This window comes from Carcharhinus amblyrhynchos, chromosome 4 (assembly GCF_965287045.1).
Source record: "Carcharhinus amblyrhynchos chromosome 4, sCarAmb.v2.hapA, whole genome shotgun sequence".
Taxonomy (NCBI): Eukaryota; Metazoa; Chordata; class Chondrichthyes; order Carcharhiniformes; family Carcharhinidae; genus Carcharhinus; species Carcharhinus amblyrhynchos.
Genome location: NC_137327.1, coordinates 24,882,969 through 24,903,974, shown reverse-complemented (window position 1 = coordinate 24,903,974; position 21,006 = coordinate 24,882,969). Strand labels below are relative to the sequence as shown.

Genomic DNA, 21,006 nt, shown 5'->3' with positions numbered 1-21,006 from the left:
GGAATTGATTCCAGGTCCCTGGTGCAGTGAGGCAACAGTACTAATTACTGTGCCACCAAGCTATCCAATTTCCCTTAGTTCACGTGATTTCTCACAGGTGTATATTACATGGATTTTTTGGGTAGGGGTTAGATTTATCAGTATCAGACCTCCTCATTGCAGATTTCCAACACTGTTCGTTGCTCTTGTATGATTGATGTGGAGATGCCAGTGCTGGACTGAGGTGGGCACAGTAAGTAGTCTCACAACAGCAGGTTAAAGTCCAACAGGTTTAGAGTCATAGAGGTTTACAGCATAGAAATCAGCCCTTTGGCCCAACTTGTCCATACCGCTTTTTTTTAAAACCCCTAATCTAATCCCAATTGCCAGCATTTGGCTCATATATAGAAATCTTTATTTCACGTCAAGGCACACAGGGAAGTGGTTAGAATTCAGCATCTTATTAAATTTTTCCTTGTTACAAACTTGAATATTCTTGTTACATCATTCATCTTCACAAAATTACTTTTGGCTATCTCTATACTTCTAATCCAAGCATCGCACCTACCATCTTCTGTTACTATCTGTCTTAAATATACAATCAACTAGTTTCAGTGATTCATCCATGTCTGTATTCAATTTCCAACATACTCCTTATTTCTTGAGTAGAGACTAAGTCAGTTACAATTGTATGCATTAGAGTTTAGCAGAGTGAGGGGATCGCATAGAATTCTAACAGGGTAGATTTAGAAAGTATGTTCCCAATGGTGGGGGGAAGGCCAGAATTAGAGGTCATAGCTTAAAGGGATAAACCTTTTAGAACTGAGGTAAGAAATTTCTTCACCCAGAGAACGGTGAATATGTGACTTCACCACCAGGTGAGTAATTGAGGCCAAAACGTTGTCTGATTTTGCAAAGAAATTAGATCAAGGGGACATCTAGCAGAGGCTTAGGTAGATCATCTGCTTGGCATTTCTTGCTGAAGGCAACTGCCAATGCTTCAACTTGTCTTTTCTTCTGTTCATAGAATGTACAGTCCCATCAAGCCTGCACCTACAACAATCACAACCAGGTCCTTATCTGAAATCAGCAGCTTTTGGAATTCTGCTCCTTCATCAGGTGAGTGGGATGATTGATTCTAAGTACTGCTTTTAAGGGCTGTGCATGCAAGAAAAAAACTTTGTACAATTCAAAGATTTATCAGGACAATCAACTGCTATCCCACTTTATTTAAAAAGTTCAATGCCAATGATATGCAAAGTTGTCTTTGGATAGTACTTTCTATGGTCATTTGCTCATTATCAGCACACTTGGTTTTTCATGACCAATGTGATTACTGTACTTTAAACTTTGAAATTGCATGTTAAGAGGTGGTTCTATCCAACCAGGTCCTTTCCTACATCTGCATTGTTCAGTATCCCGGGGACAAAGCAGCACTAATATTCACATCCACAGAAGACACCTTTATATCTAATGTCTTCTGAAAGATGGCATCTCGAACTGAAGTGTCAGTCTAGTATTTGTGCTCAGGTTCTAGCAGGACCACCAAAGCACCAGCCAGATCTGCTATCAATATACTCTACACCTTACTGGTTAAGCAATCAAGATACATTGAATATATGAACTTAGTAATCTCTCCTCCCCACCCCCATAACATGTCTAGCACTGTCATCAGTAACCAACTTTGAATATTACATCATGCTTGGATCTTGAAAGTTTCAAATTAAATTTGACACAATTTAAGGCAAAGCAATAACCAGTTTGGTGTAAATTAAATATTCCTGGAAAAACAAATATGAATGAATGAGTGAAATGTAATTTCACAATGAAGTGAACCATGTGTTTTTTTTTAAAAAGTTTGTTATTTATTGAATAGTTCCAAATACTTTATTTCTTCTTTTCAACATCCTGCTCTGCTGCTTCCTTTGCTCTCTTAGCACGGATTCCAAACAATCGTGCATTTGCACGGGCCATACGGAGGGTTGCAAAGGCCTTGAAATTCTTCTCATCCTCAGAGATCACCCGGGCCTTCTCTCTTTTGTATGTCTGAAAGGAAAATTGTGTCCATAAATATATTGTTTACACAACTTAGAAAAAACAATGAGGTCAGAACTATGTGGGCAGAATGGGTGCACTCATATTTAAGTGCAACAGGACTAAAATGCATCAAGTAATCCAGCAGAATTATCACATGTCCCTACAGGATGAGAATATTGTAATACCATATATGGAATTCCAGTTTTATGTTGTTGACTAGAGATTCCCTATTCCCGGGTCAGCTAAGAGAGCCCAGGCAGAAAATTTCTCCGATTTCCCTCTATGGAAAATAGGCTGATGTCCAGATAAGAATATTCCATGCCTCTTCACTTTCACAAACAATAAGCATATAATGTAGCCATGCATCCAAATTGTGCTTTTAATAAATACTTAATACACATTTAAGTAAACACTGCCAATCTGGACTATACCAGATAAGAGGAACAACTTGCATATATTATGCCTTTCACATGCTTAGAATGTTCCAAAACACTCTACAGTCTGCAAAAAAAAATACTGGGGAAATATGCCCTCATTTATTTTTGCATGCATAAGTGATTTACTTCACTATGCAAGTTTAATTTTTTTCTTGCAGTCATTTAAAGGGGCAGACTTGAATGTAGGTTGCATGGAACTAAGTAGAAAGTCAGCACAGAAAAGGCCCTTTGGCTCAAAGAATCCCTATAGTGCAGAAGGCCATTCGGTCCATTGTGGCAACAATCCCACCCAGGCCCCATCCCCGTAACTCTACATATTTACCCTGCGAATCTGATACTAACCCCATAACTCCACGCATTTGCCTAGCTGATCCCCCTAACACTAACAGGCAATTTAGCATGGCCAATTGGAGCACCAGGGGAAAACCCATGCAAACACAGGGAAAACGTGCAAACTCCAGAGTCACCAGAGGCCAGAATGGCACTGTGAGGCAGCAGTGCTAACCACTGTGCCACCAACTGCATCTGCACTGACAATACCTACCACTAAAAGGCTAATCTTATTTTTAAGATTATTTTCTGTCCCTGTCTCATATCCAAGTACCCATCCAAACAATTACTGTGTTTGGGTGGGGAAACTTGGCAACCAGTTAGATGCAATGAGATAATGGCCATATGCTTTGATGCTGGTTTGGTGATATACACCAGATAGATCAATCAGAGCCCCCTTGCCCACCTTTAATAGCCATCTGAAAGATACAGCAGTCCTCGGTCTCAACATAATTAGAATAGAATTGAATCCCTACAGTGCAGGAGGCCATTCAGCACATCGAGTCTGCACCGACCACAATCCCACCCAGACCCTACCCCCGTAACTCTATATACTTACCCTGCTAATCCGATACTAGGGTCAATTTAACATGGCCAGTCAACCTAATCTGCACATCTTTGGACTGTGGGAGGAAACTAGGGCACTCCAAGGAAACCCACACAGACACAGGGAGGACATGCAAACTCCACACATATACACAGGCCAGAATTGATCCCTGACACTGTAAAGCAGCAGTGCGAGTCACTGAAATAGATGCTCAACTCTCTAGGTGGGTTTGAATGCATCACCTTTTGACTTAAGAGGGACCACTGAGTTATAGTTAATGGTGTAACTTAAGAAGAGTTTTAAAATTACTCACATTCTTGATTGGCATGACAGGTCCAGTTAGCTGGGTTGCCATCTTAATTTCTTCAGCCTGTGGGAAAGACATCACCATTAACAATACTGGATTAAACAAACCCACAGAATTTTAATTATATGACACTTTCACAGTCATCAGATGGAAAAGGGTTCAAGATTAATCATCATAGATGTACAGAGATTCCGGAGAAAGTATCATCATTTGACTGTGGTGAATAATAATCACTGAATTGCATTAGAGATCCTTGTCACAAAAGAAAGCACTTGTTACAAGACCAAGGATATTTAAAAACTCCTTATACGTGAGTCAGATTTTGATGGTTAGCTGTCATCTATAACTTTAAAAGCAAAAGACTTATTTCAAAGTGTCATGACCATCTGCTCAATTACACGCGAAATATTTTGATTGCCTGGAGAAAAGGTAATGACAATACTGAAATCCTAGCTCCTTCTGTTCAAAAGTCTCAACTGCAATATCAAACTATCCGCACAGCTTTTGTGACTCATCTGTCCAGGTACCTTCACCAATTGAGTCCCATCAGTTTTCAAGACCAAAACGGCTCGATCAAGTTGCAAGTTTAGTGTCAGAACATTCCACGTCCTCCACAAATACCTAATCCAGCTCCCTGTTAGTGCTGTCATGTTTTACACCATGCCCATATGGCCCAGGATTCACCCTGCCTCCCAATCATGCAGGTGCTATCCATCAACATTATCTACAAGTTGGGGTTTGACTTTCATGCACAAACCTTCTAAGCCCAGCAACTCAGTTGTTTAAATGCTGTATTAAAATTCCTGCTATTCGTACAACAAAATAACAAGTGTTCTAAACTAGTAAAAAAAAGCTTAAAAATTAGATCCACATGAACACATGTACAAACAAGATACTGAGACTCTAGCAGGTTTAACCCAAGAGTCATAAAATGAATCCTCAGTCTGGGTTTTGTTTATTACAAGGCATATATCAGGAACATGCATAGGACCAGACTAGATGCAGCCAGCATCTGTACTTAGATAGCTGCCTGAGAAAAGTACACAAATGCATGGAATCGTGCACCCAGGATAATTTCTTCAAAATGCAAACAACTGTCAAGGATTTATTTTTAAATAAAAGTTGGCTACTTCCTCTTGATTTGACTTAAAATACCAGAACAATGCTCATTTTAAAGGCCATTAAAGAGCCAGTGGCCCTCAGGCTTAACTTCTGGAATATTTGTAATTTTATTTCCAAATGCTAAATGCATAACACTATTAGGATACATACAGAAGAATCTCCCTTCTTCGGCATTGAAGCCTTTCTTGGGAAGATGATTAGCTTGGAGCGATATTCCTTCAGACGCTGAACATTACACTGAATAGACTCGGTTGACTTGTTGCGGCGTCTGTGATCAACAGCAATGCCAATAGTACGTGCCACCCTCTTGTTAATATTTGCCGCCTATTATATTGATAACAAAAGAACAAGTATTTTAATGAAGGGGAAAGAAAAGCAAATATAAAAGCAAAGGAAGATTGATGCCAACAAATAGAAAATGACAATGGTAAGCATTTAGAACACAATTTTCAGTTCAATTTCTAAATTGATACTGGTGGAACATGCACAGCACAAATTAACATTTCGGCTCAATGGATTTAAGTCCTTGCCAACATGTCGAAGAACAAAGAACAACACAGCATGGGAAACAGGCTCTTCAGCCCAATGAGCCCACGCTGCCATTTTAACATTGAGTCCCCCCACCACCCATGACCCTTGCCTATGCTTATGGCATTCCACGTTGAGGGAAGACTAATTTAGGGACAATTTGTTACACCAATCAGCCTAACAGCACATCTTTGGGGTGTGGGAGGAAACCGGAGCACCCAGAGAAAAGCCACGCAAGCAAGGGCAGAACACTTAGTACATTTCCTTCATCAATACTTTTAAACCAAGTGGATATACAACTCTCTCAAAATTTATGTATCTCGTAATTAGGCAATTGTTCCAAACAATTGTACCATTACCCAACATTTCAAATGCACCGACAAAAGCACCTGCCCACCCAGAGAAGGCCTCAAGATATAAGAACATAAGAACATAAGAAATAGGAGCAGAAGTAGGCCATCAGGCCCTTCGAGCCTGCCCCGCCATTCAATAAGATCATGGCTGATCTGTCGTGGCTCAGTTCCACTTTCCCGCCCTCTCCCCATAACCCTTAATCCCTTCTCTTATCAAAAACCCATCAACCCGCTTCTTAAAAATATTTAGCGAGGCAGCCTCCACCACTTCAACGGGCAGAGAATTCCAGAGATTCACCACCCTTTGAGTGAAGAAGTTCCTCCTCAACTCCGTTCTGAACCGCCCCCCCTTTATCTTGAGGCTGTGCCCCCTAGTCCTACTGTCTTTTTTGAGCGGGAAGAGTCTTTCCACCTCTATCCTATCCATCCCATTCATCATCTTATACGTCTCAATGAGATCTCCCCTCATTCTTCTAAACTCTAACGAGTACAAGCCTAGTTTATTCAGCCTCTCCTCATAGCTCAACCCCCTCAACTCCGGTATCAGCCTAGTAAACCTCCTCTGCACTCCCTCCAAGGCCAAAATATCCTTGCGCAGGTGCGCAAGATAGCTTGATTTCCTCTGTCATTACCACAGCTAAAACAGTTCAAATAAAAATCCCACTACAAATTAATCTTCAGTCCCTACCAAACCCAATCCCTCTCCTTAGCAACTGTCGAGGTTGTTCACTATGTTTGACCAGAGATGAACTTCTAAACACATATCCACCTCAAAGGCTGCCCACACCCATCTTGCCTGACTCTATCCATGCATCAGCTCATTGACTGCAGAAACTTTCATCCATGCCTTTATCACTTTAGACTTGATTATTCCAACTCATTCCTGGCCAGCTTCCCACATTCCATCCTCTGCAAACTGCAGTTCATCCAAAACTGCTATCTTCATCTTAACTTGCACCAAACCCCTTTCATTCACCACATGTACGCAAACTCTAGATTTCAAATTCTTCCATGGCCTTACCCCTCACTGCTACAACCCTCCAGAGGTCTATAGTTCAACTCTGGCTTGCACATCCTCAATTTTGATTGCTCCACCACTGGTGACCGTGCCTTTGATTACTAAGGCTCTAAATCTTGGATTTTCACCCCTTTCCAAATCTTTTGTCCTCCTCAAACTGCTCCTAAAATCTACCTCTTTGACCAAGGTTTTCATGGTCTGTCTTAATCATTGTGGTCCAGTCAAATTTGTTTGATAATACACTTTTAAAGCATTTGGGATTTTCTAACCACATTTTGTTTAGCACATTAACAACATACACGCAATACACGTGGAGTATACGTACATATACAAACAGTAACAAAATGCTGGAAAAATCTCAACAGATCTGAGTGCATCTGTGGAAAGAGAATAGAATGGATGTTTTGAATCTGGATGACCCTATGTCAGAGCTCTGCACAGATGCACTCAAACCTGACAAGATTTTCCAAAATGTGCAGGATTTTGCTTTTTTACATACAAAAAGTAAATATGTGGGCACATACCATCATTTCCTATTCTAATCCATGGATCTAACTTTACTGAGTTATATTCTTGATCAATTACAGCTTCTCTTTCCCGAACTACTTGTGTAACCTCTGGCATCCTGCCAAAGAACTGAATGGGAAATCAAACTTTTTGTTTGAGTTTTATATCTAATAGACTACTTTAAAAGTCTCATGCCTATACAGTAGCATTTCTACAAAAGCAACAAGTTACCTTTAGCTCTTCCAGACTGAAGCCTCGTCCAGCACGTACTTTAGTGTGATACCTGATAGTGGGACACCTAACAACTGGTCGAAGGGGGCCAGCAACTGGACGTGGAGCGATACGGCGTGCTTTAGCCAACCGTGCCCTGCGTCTATCAACCAATAACATTATAGTGTTGTTTCAGAACTTTGAAATCATAACACCATCAAATAATGCAATATAACTATTTTAAATCAACAGTAAATTATGGTATCAATTGCACAATTCTTACATTATGGGTAGAAACTGTAGCCAGTACTCAAACTAGCAAAAGCAACTGATCTGCTGCCTAATGCTTCTTTAGTTAAGTCTTTAGATTTAACTTTAAAGGGCTAATGAAGAGTTCAAATTTTTGCCCAACTGGTTCCAGGTTGGAGCAGGGTGGGGAGAGAAGCAATCAGAAGCTTATTCTTTCAAGGTCAAACCAAATAAACAAACTCAAATTAAGTAAAAGGGGCAGCTCCCCAAAAGGAAGGGGAACAGCCCGAACAAAAACAAATGTACAAAGGAAACTTAAGACACATAAAATTCAAATGTGATTATTCCGGTCAATAATGCACTCCATCCTGTGCGGTGCCAAACAAGCACAAAAGGAGTCAACTTTGCCACAGACACCGCATGTTCCCTTTCCAGGAACACCAAATCAATTAGAAAATCCCCACAGTGCAGAAGGAGGCCACTGAGCCCATCAAAATTGTACTGACAACAATCCCACCCTACCTCCAAAAGCCCACATATTTTACCCTGCTAATTCCACTTTCTCTCCCCCCCACCCCCAGTGCAATTTAACATGGCCAATTCACCTCACCACACATCTTTGGACTGTGGGAGGAAACCAGGCCACGCAGAGGAAGCCCACACAAAACATGACGAGAACATGCAAACCCCACACAGTCACCCAAGGCTGGAAACTAACCTGGGTCACTGGCATTGAGAGTCAGCAGTGCTAACCACTCTGTCCATGTGCTGTGTAGATACTAATGCAGGGAATTTTAAGAATTGAAACTAGTTTAAAATCATTGCAGTAGCAACATAATAATCCACCTGTTTTAATTGATTAGGTAGCATTAGAGATTTCTGCTCAATTTCTTTCTACAGCAGGTATTTGAAAAACAAGAATTTAGAGCAGTCCAGTCATCAGCAAAAAGGATTCAAGTATTCATCAATGAAGTACAGAGATCCCGGAGAAATTGTCATCATCTGACTGTGGAAAGCTAATGAATAACGCTTCAATTTTACACTCAAAAACCATAAGCTACTTAATTACTGATTCCTGTGAGAAATTAGAGCAGAGTTAAAGTTCTCATCATTGGATTGAATACCTGCGGTTTTTTCTGGCTGGCTGGTTGAACCAAGTGCGGACTCTCTTCTGCCAGTCCTTGTGGAAATGAGGGTTCAGAATCATTCCATTCCGACTTGGGGCCATGGCTGCTTATTGAAGGGCTGAAACCCTGCAATATTAAGTAAAGATCAATAAAATACAACAAATGAAGACTACAAACAATTTAATTCCAAAACTAATCATTTGAATTTGTAACCAACCTAACAGTTATTTTCTTGCAAATTATTTAGCAAAAAAAGGGGAGACTTGACTCAGATTAATTTTCTAACATCATACAACTGACATCTTACCATTCCACTTCACAAAAATTAAACTTGAAACTCCTGACAATCTGAGCAAAATCCAAACCAAGACTACATGTTCTCCACTCAATGTTGAGAGCAAAGAACAGTCCAGTACAGGCACAGGCCCTTTGGCCCACCAAGTCTATGCCCACACAGATGCCTCTCTGATCTAATAGTTTCTTGCTTCCATGTGGTCCGTAACCCTCTATTCCCTTCCTAATATCTAGTCACACTGCAGTGTTTTGGGAACTTACATTGCTGTGGTTGAGCTGCCACATATACTGGATTGCCAAAAGGTGACTACATTCCTGAAACTCCTTGGGATGTATTCAGATGGTGAAAGGTCCTGTGTAAATATATGGCTTTCTTGTCAAAGCTCGATAGGCAACAAATACCCATTATGGAAGCAAGAGTAAACAGAGTCCAACGCAGGCTTTCGAAAAACGCTCAAACTGCACAAGGGCTAAATTTACAATTCCTTTTCACAGCCTAAAGCCTCGCAGCTCGCCACAGGGCGCCCATTCAGCTTCAGACTGGAAGCGGCCCATTCACTCTGAAACCGCGCCGGTACACAGGAACGGCCGCCTCGATTTTAGGCCTCAATCGTCCCGGCATCGAAAAAAAAGGGCCAACCAGGCTCGGCGACATCATCCCTTCGAAATAGTCACTGATATCGAGAGTCCATTTCTCTCTTGTACAATCGAGCATTAATTTACGGCCAATTGCCATGCAGAAACGGACGGATGGATTGTGATTTTATCCTGTATCTAAGCCCGCACCTACCTTCAGGAGGGAAATGGCCGAAGCAAAAGGATGGGCCTTGCCAATGAATGCCGGGATATGTACCCGGGCAAGCTGACTAACCAATCAGAGCAGCCGACACTGGCCTGTGCTCCTGCCCCGCACCAACATGGCGCCTGTGGCCCACTTGGTTTGCGGGGCAATCATCACTTGTACACGTGGAAAACAATCACTAACATTTTAAACGCAGTTTGTAAAGAAGCAGCAAATTTAACGCAATCACCGGCTTTCTGAATTCTGCGGGATATGTTCCGTCGTGACATAAAGCCAGAAAAATGCTGGAAATGCTCAGAAGGTCTGGCGTGGCTGGAATCTGAACCAAAATGCTGGAAAATCTCCCAACGATGTCTGATGACATCTGCAGAGAGAGAACAGAGCCAATGTTTCGAGTCAGGATGACCCTTCCTCAGAGTATTGTTTTGATAGGACAAAAGGAATGTAAATGGTGATGTTAAAGGCTGAGAATGGTGCTCAGGGCGTCTGTTAAAAGATCAGAATGTGTAAATGGCAGAACAAAGCTGCAGAGCGTCAGGAAACCCCGAGGGGTGGGGTAGTTGGCCCTTGTTTGGGGGGAGGGAGGCGGGGGCGGTGGTGCTCTTCTGGAAAACAAAATGGAAATTGAGATTTTAGAAGTGGAAAAATAATATAAAGTAGCACTGATAAAGGGTCAGGCTGACTCAAAATGTTGGCTATTCTGTTAGGCCTGCTGAGATTTTCCAGCATTTTCTCTAATTGTAACATTTCAAGTCGATGGGCAGCTGACTAACTGTCAGCAGTTCATGCACGTTCTATTTTAATTTAAACTTCCAGCATCCGCAATATTTTCCTTTTAGGTTGCTAGTCACAAGTTCAAAATGCTTCTTATGGGTTGAATGCAAATTCAAAATCACCTCTTTGCTTTTGTATTTTTTTTAAAACGGACCCCTGTATTTTTGTTTGCTTTTTGGGCCTATCAACTTGAGTTTCAATTTTTACACGTTTAACTGCGCGCATTCACAAATGTCTTTGCGCTTTCTACACCTACACTCTTCTACACATTTACTGTGTTGCAAATAAAAGCAGCCTCTTATTTCTCACACAAAGGTTGAAACCTGTTCTATTTGAAATTTAAATTACCAAATGACAGTTCAGTGACATGACCCCACTTGAAATTTATTCAGATCAACTCGAAAGCAAACGTTTTTTATATCACTTGTCAAGATACTTGAAACCTATAATGCAAAGCCATTCATTTGTTAAAGCATGGCATCTAATTTGAGGACATTTAGCCTTGTGCCATTTTGCATCCATATTTTATGTGTACAATGTTATTGTTGGAAAAATGGTCAATGCCCTACCTCATTCACAGCAAATAAAGCATACAGCAAGTCCACAAGTTATTTCGATTTAATGTTGAGTTTTTAATGGGACTGCCATTTACCCTGTGGATTAGCCAATTGAAATAGCCTCTCCTACTCACCCGTTCTGTAACATGCCACAGATCCTCTCCTTTCCTCTCCAGCTTGCAGTGAGTGTATTTTCATGACCCTGGAACCCAAAGCTGCTCTCCAAAGAATGCTTCTTGCTATTCATCTCCCACTCACAGTGAGCGTTTGGAAAAAGAAAGTGGCTAGCAACAGGGCTGGAGAGTGGGAAAGACAGTGAGCAGAAGAGATGGTGGGCATGAAATATTAATATTTTGAACTTTATTTTAAAAGTTATTTTGATTGTGGACATAGTAATTTATCAATGCACTGCACAGTATTTAACTTTCCAGGGCACAATGTTTTGTACTGATGGGAAACATCCTCCCATTAGTATAAAACATTGTACCCTGGGAAACATCCTCCCATTAGTATAAAACATTGTGCCCTGGAAAGTTAAATACTGTGCATTGATAAATTACTATATCCACAATCAAAATAACTCACTAAAGAGTTTGTTGTAATGGGAAAATCTGATGTGCTTGACCTGATTTCACTTAAAATTGCAGTTTTCAGGAACACAACTACACCTTAAGAAATTGCTGTATTGTATATTAATTTGTTGTGCTAGTTCATTAAACCTGGAAGTTCATACTATATGCTTTCAATTTTCTGTGTCTGAAGGTATTGGCTTACTGCCAAATTTTTGTTTCTGGCTCTGTCTTTCATATATGAATGGCAAGTACAAATGAAACAACACAATTGTGGCATATGCCCATGTGACATTCATTGGTTGGTTGGTTCATCTTGTACAAGCATTCTATTTCATTAAGTGACCACTTGGTGGTGCCAAGAAGTGATTTTTTTTTATAAAAGATGATAGAAATATGGTCCGTACATAAGTGAACAATATCAAAATTTGTAGCTAAATAGTTAGGGTATATATAAAAGTTCTTTTTTTTCAGCTGAAGGAACTCATAAGTGTTCATGTTGGAAAGATATATTGATAGCATTCCAATTATTGCACTTTGAAGTGTGAAATTGGTTATAAGCCCACAGAAAATAATGATTAGCAATTAAGAAATTCTAATTCCAAAAGGTACATCCCTTTCACATTTGGAGCATGGGTGACCATCTAGATTGAGTTTTTATAGTTAAGATCCAAGACAAGGATTATGAGAGATAGGATTTATAATCTAGAAAGAAATAATTTGGTTTGGGATAGTCAACCCGGTTTTGTGAAGGGTAGATCATGCCTCACAGTCTTTATTGAGTTCTTTCAGAAGGTGACCAAAGAGGTGGATGAGGGTAAAGCAGTTGATGTGGTGTATATCGATTTCAGTAAAGCGTTGGATAAGGTTCCCCACGGTAAGCTATTGCAGAAGATACGAAGGCATGGGATTGAGGGTGATTTAGAGGTTTGGATCAGGAATTGGCTAGCTGCAGGAAGACAGAGGGTGGTGGTTGATGGGAAATGTTCATCCTGGAGTTCAGTTACTAGTGGTGTACCGCAAGGATCTGTTTTGGAGCCATTACTGTTTGTCATTTTTATAAATGACCTGGATGAGGGTGCAGAAGGATGGATTAGTAAATTTGCAGATGACACTAAAGTCGGTAGAGTTGTGGACAGTGTGGAAGGATGTTGCAGGTTACAGAGGGACATAGATAAACTGCAGAGCTGGGCTGCGAGGTGGCAAATGGAGTTTAATGCGGAAAAGTGTGAAGTGATTCACTTTGGAAGGAGTAACAGGAATACAGAGTACTGGGCTAATGGTAAGTTACTTGGTAATGTGGATGAGCAGAGAGATGTCGGTGTCCATGTGCATAGATCCCTGAAAATTGGCACCCAGGTTGATAGGATTGTTAAGAAGATTGAGTTTCGGAGCCATGAGGTCATGTTGCAGCTGTACAAAACTCTAGTGTGGCCGCACTTGGACTATTGCGTATAGTTCTGGTCGCCGCATTATAGGAAGGATGTGGAAGCATTGGGAAGGATGCAGAGGATATTTACCAGGATGTTGTCTGGTATGGTGGGAAGGTCTTATGAGGAAAGGCTGAGGGACGTGAGGCTGTCTTCATTAGAGAGGAAGGTTAAGAGGTGACTTAATAGAGGCATATGATCAAGGATTAGATAGTGTGGACAGTGAGAGCCTTTTTCCTCAGATGGAGATGGCTAGTGCAAGGGGACATAGCTTTAAATTGAGGGGTGGCAGGTATAGGACAGATGTGAGAGTCAGGTTCTTTATTCAGAGAGTAATAAGGGAGTAGAATGCCTTGCCTGCAATAGTAGTGGACTTGCCAGCTTTAAGGGCATTTAAATGGTCATTGGATAAGCATATGGATGATATTGGAATAGTGTAGGTTAGATGGGCTTTAGCTTGGGTTCACAAGTCGGCACAACATTGAGGGCCGAAGGGCTTGTACTGCACTGTAATGTTCTATGTTCAATCCCAATGCATAAAACTATCCAATGTGACTACATTGATGATAACTGATGATCTTCTTGAGGTTAAAGTGAAATTATTTATTCAATGAATTCTCTTGTTCTGGCAAGTGAGACAAGGACATTGCCTACAGATATTCACCATGATAGTAATTTCAGTGTTTTACAAAGGATGGACACATTTTTATTTATATAGCCCCTTCCTTTACAACCAATTACTTTAAGGTAGAAGGTCTAGGTCTATCCAGTGGTAGTTAATAACAATCTAGTTGATGACATTTAATTCTAAATCTCACCATTTGTTGCAAACACTTCAGACTGTTTGTCCAATAGCCACCACTGGATGAACAAAAATTTTATCCAAGGGAAGATCAAGGCCACCATTGCCTTAGGTTTCTGCCCTTAATACAAACCACATGCCCACATCATTGCCAAGATCAGATATTTCTACCTCTATAACGGTGCCCAACTCTGTCCCTCCCTCGATTCTTCTGTTGCTAAAACCCTCATTCATTCCTTTGTTACCTCCAATCTTGAATATTCCATTTCACTCTTGAATGGCTTTCTACATTTCCATTGGAGTTTACAGAACGAAGGGTGATCTCATTGGGACTATATATAATGTTTCCTGTTGTGGGGGAGGATAGAACTGGGGACAGTTTAGTTGAAGAATTTTTGATTTGATTTATTGTCACATGCATTAGTATACAATGAAAAGTATTGTTATTTGCATGCTATACAGACAAAGCATACCGTTCATAGAGAAGGAAAGAAGAATGTAGTGTTGCAGTCATAACTAGGGTGTAGAGAAAGATCAATTTAATGCGAGGTAGGTCCATTCAAAAGTCTGACGGCAGCAGGGAAGAAACTGCTCTTGATTTGCTTGTTACATGACCTCAGACTTTTGTATCTTGTGAGTCTCACTTTTAAGATGGAGATGAGAAGAAATATTTTCTCTCAGATATCCATTAATCTGTAGCATTCTCTTCCCCAGAAGGAGGGGCGGGGGAGTGGTTGAGCAGACAGAAAAGTGGAATGACAACACAACTAGATCTGCCACGATCTTATCAAATGGCAGAGTGGGCCCAAACAGTCTACTCCTACGTTCCTAGTCAACCGTCCAGAAACTGGAGATCATCCACAATTCTGCTACCTGTTCCTCAACCACACATCATTTTATTTTCAGTCACTGAAGAGCAAATAGGAGTTGAAGATTATTTTCCTTTCATACCCTAGGGAGGTAGGTTCAGCAAAAAGCATAATATGATCATACTGGAAATCTGAACTAAAAATTATATTCTGAAAGTAGATCAAGGCGTTTTTGGGGAGAGAGGAATACAGCGTTAACATTTCAAGTCTATAACCTTTCGAAGGCTGAAAATATTAATTCTGCCTTCCTTTCTACACAAATACTGCCTGATCTGTTGATCTGAGAGTGGACTTAGTACAGACCATGAATGAACTTAGGAATCTGGTATGTAGTGACAAGATATTTTACCCAGATGACTGTGTAACTCCCAACATATTTTGCAAACATGAGGTAGTGAATAAACATAAAATGATGGACAATGATTTGTATTAAAAGATTTCACAACATCAGGGCATCACGAAGTAATTTAGAATCAATGGAGTATTTTTGAGTATTGTTGCAGTTGTATACAGGGAAACACAGCAGTTTGCTTTTGCTCAGTAGGATCCTAAAAATGACAAGATAAACATCCACGTAATTTGCTGTTGTGATGTTCATTGAGAGATAAATATTAGCCAGACTTCAGGGAACTGCTTTACTGTTTTTCAAGTAGTACTTTCAGGATTTTTAAGTCCATTTTAGGGCACAGGCAGGATCTCAATTTAACGCCATCTGAAGAAAGTGCTTTCTTGCCACATTATGATAATTTTACGCCTCTTCGTTTATTCTTGTGGCTATCACACAAGTGAAAGGTGTTATTTAAACAGAAAGCACAATACAGCAGTAATTTAATATATCTTAGATGGTTTTAAACAATTTAATGAGTTAAACCATTTGCAGTACTCCATTGAAAAAATAAATTAAGGGCATTAAGGTTGTCCAATATATGAATCATGTTTTTTGAACAGTATTTTGATAAACGTGGAAAACCAGACTCAGATAATCTAACAATCTTCAGTGCACAGTCAGAACGGAAGCACATATTTTACATGACAACTTTTAAGTTGTTTATCATACTGTACAAATATTCACACTAATACATCTGAATACAATTTCCAGCTAAATGTATTTGAAGACTGACTTTCTTTATCATAACAAATGGTTTTCAATGTAATTTTATTCATCATTCTTTTACTGATGGAGTAACTAACAAACAAATCCATGTTCTAGTCCAGAAAAACATTGAAACTTGCTCCTGAATGAAAGAAAACAAAAGCATTACTGAAAAGCCACTTTAAATACATTAGCAACATCTGCTATAATTGATTCTTCCATGAATTGCAAAGATCTTCAAATTTTGAATGAAAAGCTCATGTAATTAAACTGCATCACTGTTTATCCCCTCAATACTGATTCCCCTGTTTGCACAATGTAACATGGCATTGAAACATACAGAACAGGGTTTTATGTTTTCAATATTTCATGTATTGAGCTAGCTGCTGATACAGGACAGCAGAGAGATTACAACTTTGGGCTCAGCGGCCCATGACACAAAAGAGTGGAAAACAAAAAGATAAGAACAACCAACTTCTACCCAGTTTCAATCCTAATTTCTATTAATGATGAAAAGTGAATATAAAGATTTTGGACAAGGCAAAGTCCACTATCGAAAAGAAAACTGACACAGCAATATTTCAAGTTGTTTCACTCGAATTGTGTGAAAATCATATTTTTGTTTAAGTTTGCAGATCCCTTTTATTTACAAAAGGATAAATCATTCATATAGTTACAGAACTGGAAACAGCCCCTCTAAAAGTGCTTTCCAGGAAATTACAGATTCAGCATCATCTGAATCTTTTAATATAACATTCTCAGGTCCCCGGGTGGTCTGGCTAATAAGTCCATTGATTGGAGTTAATAAACCGTAGGGATCTATGAGTTCCCAAACTTGATACCCAATCTCACGCAGAGTTGGACTATTTAAATCAGGATAGCGTGTGGAGTATCGAACTGGCATCTGTGCACCCGACTCGGAAAGAAAACCAGACAGGTTTCACAATTTGGCTTGTTATCTAGTGATCCTTGTTGGTAATTACTCGAGAAGGAGAAAGGCAAACTGGTGGAGCTATAAAAGGAACTGCAGATAAATTGTGGAATGATACCCCAGCATGAGTCAGCACTTCAAAGATGGAAGAAAACTGGACGAGGAAACGAAGGCTTTAGACTTTTGCTTTTAAGGTTGTATTCAAAGCATAAGACCAAAAAATTCTTATGTAATCAACCTTCAATCCCTAAGCTTTAACCCTGAACATCATATAATGAAACATTGTGCAGCTAAAATGCATAACTAGACTAGAATCCTCAATATTGTGCCACAGTATTATTTTTAGTTGGGCAAATTTTGTTGCTACATATTAAAATACTTTGATAAACAAAAATGCTGTTTTAATAAAAGCACAACCTGTTGAAATGAAGAACATGGAAATTATTTTTTGTATCAGCAATAATTACGTATTGAGAAGCCTATCCAAAATGGTACACAGCAGCATTTTCTATTTCATTAAATTAAACCGAGATGTCCATCGGTAGTTAATACCAATCAAATTATAATTCAAATCAATTGTCTCTTGGTTCTTGTAATCCCAGCTCTATCAAAATTCCTAAATGTTCCGCCTTCATTTCACAAGCCAACAGCATTCGCCTTTTTAAATTGGATTCAAGTTTCGTTCATCATCTTGTGCATGCCTTGATGGAGGTCCATTCTCCCCTGTATCTTGTTTGTCTTTCTCAGCTTCAATCCAGCTCTGGGGTGGTATCATTTTCTTTGGGCCAAAAGGTGGAGCACCAATAAGCACTTCAATGTCATCGTAATTTAGAACTTCTTTCTCCATGAGTGCATTTGCAAGCTAAAATTTACAATTAGAGAAATCAAGCTGGATGATTATCATTTTTCATTAGAAAAGTCACAATTCAAATTCCATGCCTAGGTTCAAAAGCTAAGATTAAATGACACATGATATGCAATTTTACTGGTAGGATTTCAAACAACACACCAGGATAAAAGTTTGAATTAGATAAGTTTCTTCTAAACAATTAAAACTGACCTTGATTCACCATACTCATGCAAGGGAATTAAGTGAGTGAAAATATCACAATGCCGCCAAAGTAACTCACTGATCCTTAAGGAGGGAATTCCAGAACTTTGGATTGAGGCAACTGAAGGCAAGGCCAAAAATGCAACAATTCAATCCAGGATGTTCAAGAGATTCAAATTGGATGGCGGCACGGTGACTCAGTGATTAGCATTGTTGCCTCACAGCCCCAAGGACTTGGTTCGATTCCTGGCTTGGGTCACTGTCTGTGTGGAGTTTGCACATTCTCCCCACAACTGCGTGGGTTTCTTCTGGGTGCTCCGGTTTCCCCCCCACAGTCCGGAAGATGTGCTGGTTAGGTGCACTGACCCAAAGAGGCACCGGAGTATAGTGACTAGGGGAATTTCACAGTTTTATTTGCTTTACTTGTGACTAATAAATAAACTTATAAATCTTGGAGGGCTGTGGGCTTGAAGAGATTACAGAGATATGGAAGGTCGAAGTTATGCGGGGGGGGGGGGGGGGGGGGTGGTTTGACCAAAACAAGAATGAGAATTTTAAAATTGAGGCATTGGTAAACCTGTTGCCAAAATAGGTCAGAGAACATTGGATAAGTGGGACTTGCCATAAACAATGACATTGGAGCAGAATTATGATGAACTCAAGTTTATGGAGGGTATAATATGGGAAGACTAGAAGAATTTTCTCCTCAATACCGTCTCTCAATTACAGTGTGCACATTCATGCAAATACGATTTTCCTGCTATATACTCAATGGCTGATGTATCTGGTTTGATGAATTTTAATTAGAATTTTGACAGCTTCAGAACGGCAAATTGTGCAGAGGGTGTGGAGAGTCTGCAGAAGGATCTAGATAGGCTGGGCGAATGGGCCAGGAAATGGCAAATGGAATTTAATGTTGGCAAGTGTGAGGTGGTCCACTTTGGTAGGAAGATTGGTAGGAAGGACTATTACTTACGGGGTGAAAAACTGCAGCAGGCGACGGTGCAGAGGGACCTCGGGGTCCTTGTGCATGAGTCGCAAAAACCCAGCTTGCAGGTGCAGCAGGCGGTCAGGAAGGCGAATAGGATGCTGGCCTTCATAGCGAGGGGGATTGAATATAAAAGTAGGGAGGTCTTGCTGCAGCTGTATAGGGCATTGGTGAGGCCGCAGCTGGAGTACTGTGTGCAGTTTTGGGCACCGCACCTGCGCAAAGATATTTTGGCCTTGGAGGGAGTGCAGAGGAGGTTTACTAGGCTGATACCGGAGTTGAGGGGGTTGAGCTATGAGGAGAGGCTGAATAAACTGGGCTTGTACTCGTTAGAGTTTAGAAGAATGAGGGGAGATCTCATTGAGACGTATAAGATGATGAATGGGATGGATAGGATAGAGGTGGAGAGACTCTTCCCGCTCAAAAAAGACAGTAGGACTAGGGGGCACAGCCTCAAGATAAAAGGGGGGCGGTTTAGAACGGAGTTGAGGAGGAACTTCTTCACTCAAAGGGTGGTGAATCTCTGGAATTCTCTGCCCGTTGAAGTGGTGGAGGCTGCCTCACTAAATATTTTTAAGACGCGGGTTGGTGGGTTTTTGATAAGAGAGGGGATTAAGGGTTATGGGGAGAAAGCGGGAAAGTGGAACTGAGCAGCGACAGATCAGCCATGATCTTATTGAATGGCGGGGCAGGCTCGAAGGGCTGGATGGCCTACTCCTGCTCCTATTTCTTATGTTCTTATGTTCTAAACTTTGCCTTCTTGCCTAAATACTGTCTACTCTGGACTCGAGTTCAAATCTCTTGCCACGCATTCTTTCTCAGTTGTGTTTCTCTTCCGAACAGTCAAGAAGCAGCTATTTGGAGGCAGTCGCTGTTCTCTTCCCAAATAGAATTTGCTGTTGTCAATCAGGAGATGAATTCTGATATATTCTATATATTGTGACTATTTCCCATTGTGAAAAATATTCCTGGCTACAGGCAAGCTATGCGAGATGGATAGCTTCATACGAGCTGGAGGATTTTTGTTTTATTCAGCCATGGAAAGTTGAAAGGGGCTGAACAATGCAGCTGTCTGCTCAGTTTCACCACTGCAGCAGATACTGTAGATGCAGCTCGAGTCTCTTTATCATTTGCTTGTCACTTGGGTCTACCTGGAAGGACTTACAGACAGGTAACTACACTCGGTGTGAGCAGCTGCTTGCACTACCCAAAACAGTTAGTGCTTTAGGATGTGCTTTTTTAATTGACAATTCCAGCAATCCGATGTAGGTGGTTGTGTGGGATAAACCAGACACTGCCAACCCAGTATACATTTGAGGAAAAATAAATAAAATTCAATATTCTTTTTCCAATTTTGAAAATGGGCCAAGTTTTCCTTTCAGGTATAGCTTTTGAAGCTGCATATTAGACCCAGGTGTTCTCGTTTTTCAGAGATCTAAAAGGACTTCAAAAACTGCACCTGGATGATTAAAACAGATAATTAAGAAGATGCTTTGCAGAAGGGATCCGATTGATTTCACTGCTCCACTCCCCGTAGCATTTATCTGAGATCTTATTTTATCTGAACAAGTTTACAACATAGCATTACACCCAGATTACACCTGATTGCATTTTCAACACATAATGCTTTAAGAAATTTAATTCTAGGTTTTTTTTAAAGTACTATTCTCTGTGATGGCCAGATGTGCATGAAAACAAACTTTTTAGTTTTATCAATACCCCACAGAAACAATGTGGAATTTAGAATGATCACTTTTTGATTTTAAGTCTTCAGATTTATCTTAATAAGAGTAACCTGCTGGGATTTGCAATTTGTGTTCTTGTACTAAAGAGTACTACTAAAAAGATGTTCCCCAAGTACATCTTTAGCTGGGCAATATTAAGTACATGGATTGACAATCATGGTATAAAAACATTTAACAATTCAATGTAATTTGTAGTTCAACCAAATATTGAGCTTAATGCTCATTACACAAGGATCAGCATCCCGCATGCCAGTTACTACTACAATTAACTTGAAACGCCACCAAGTGACAGCCATATCCCATGAACAAATACAAAAAGTGATGAATAATCTGAATACATAATCTAATTT

At 40.2% G+C, this 21,006-nt stretch overlaps 2 protein-coding genes and 2 non-coding genes across 4 annotated transcripts in view; all 4 read right to left on the bottom strand.

Annotated features, from left to right (window-relative positions):
• Positions 1-1,821: 1,821 nt before the first annotated feature.
• On the bottom strand, positions 1,822-9,889 carry rpl13 (ribosomal protein L13). Its single transcript, XM_080186862.1, has 6 exons — positions 9,836-9,889; positions 8,749-8,877; positions 7,397-7,538; positions 4,910-5,083; positions 3,644-3,700; positions 1,822-2,025 (listed from the first exon to the last, which is right to left on the bottom strand). The coding sequence occupies exons 2-6, from the start codon at positions 8,850-8,852 to the stop codon at positions 1,867-1,869; spliced, it is 636 nt and encodes a 211-aa protein (XP_080042988.1). The 5' UTR covers positions 8,853-8,877; positions 9,836-9,889; the 3' UTR covers positions 1,822-1,866.
• On the bottom strand, positions 3,762-3,846 carry LOC145342765 (small nucleolar RNA MBII-202). The gene has a single exon (XR_013886620.1). It is a non-coding gene; the product is annotated as a small nucleolar RNA MBII-202 (small nucleolar RNA).
• On the bottom strand, positions 8,545-8,625 carry LOC145342766 (small nucleolar RNA MBII-202). The gene has a single exon (XR_013886621.1). It is a non-coding gene; the product is annotated as a small nucleolar RNA MBII-202 (small nucleolar RNA).
• A 5,786-nt stretch (positions 9,890-15,675) lies between the features above and the next one.
• The window catches only part of spg7 (SPG7 matrix AAA peptidase subunit, paraplegin), a 53,130-nt gene continuing 47,799 nt past the window's right edge, over positions 15,676-21,006 (bottom strand). The window contains exon 17 of the mRNA XM_080186861.1: positions 15,676-17,734. Within this exon, the coding sequence (XP_080042987.1) occupies positions 17,534-17,734 (201 nt within the window). The 3' untranslated portion in view covers positions 15,676-17,533. The remainder of the gene's footprint in view (positions 17,735-21,006) is intronic.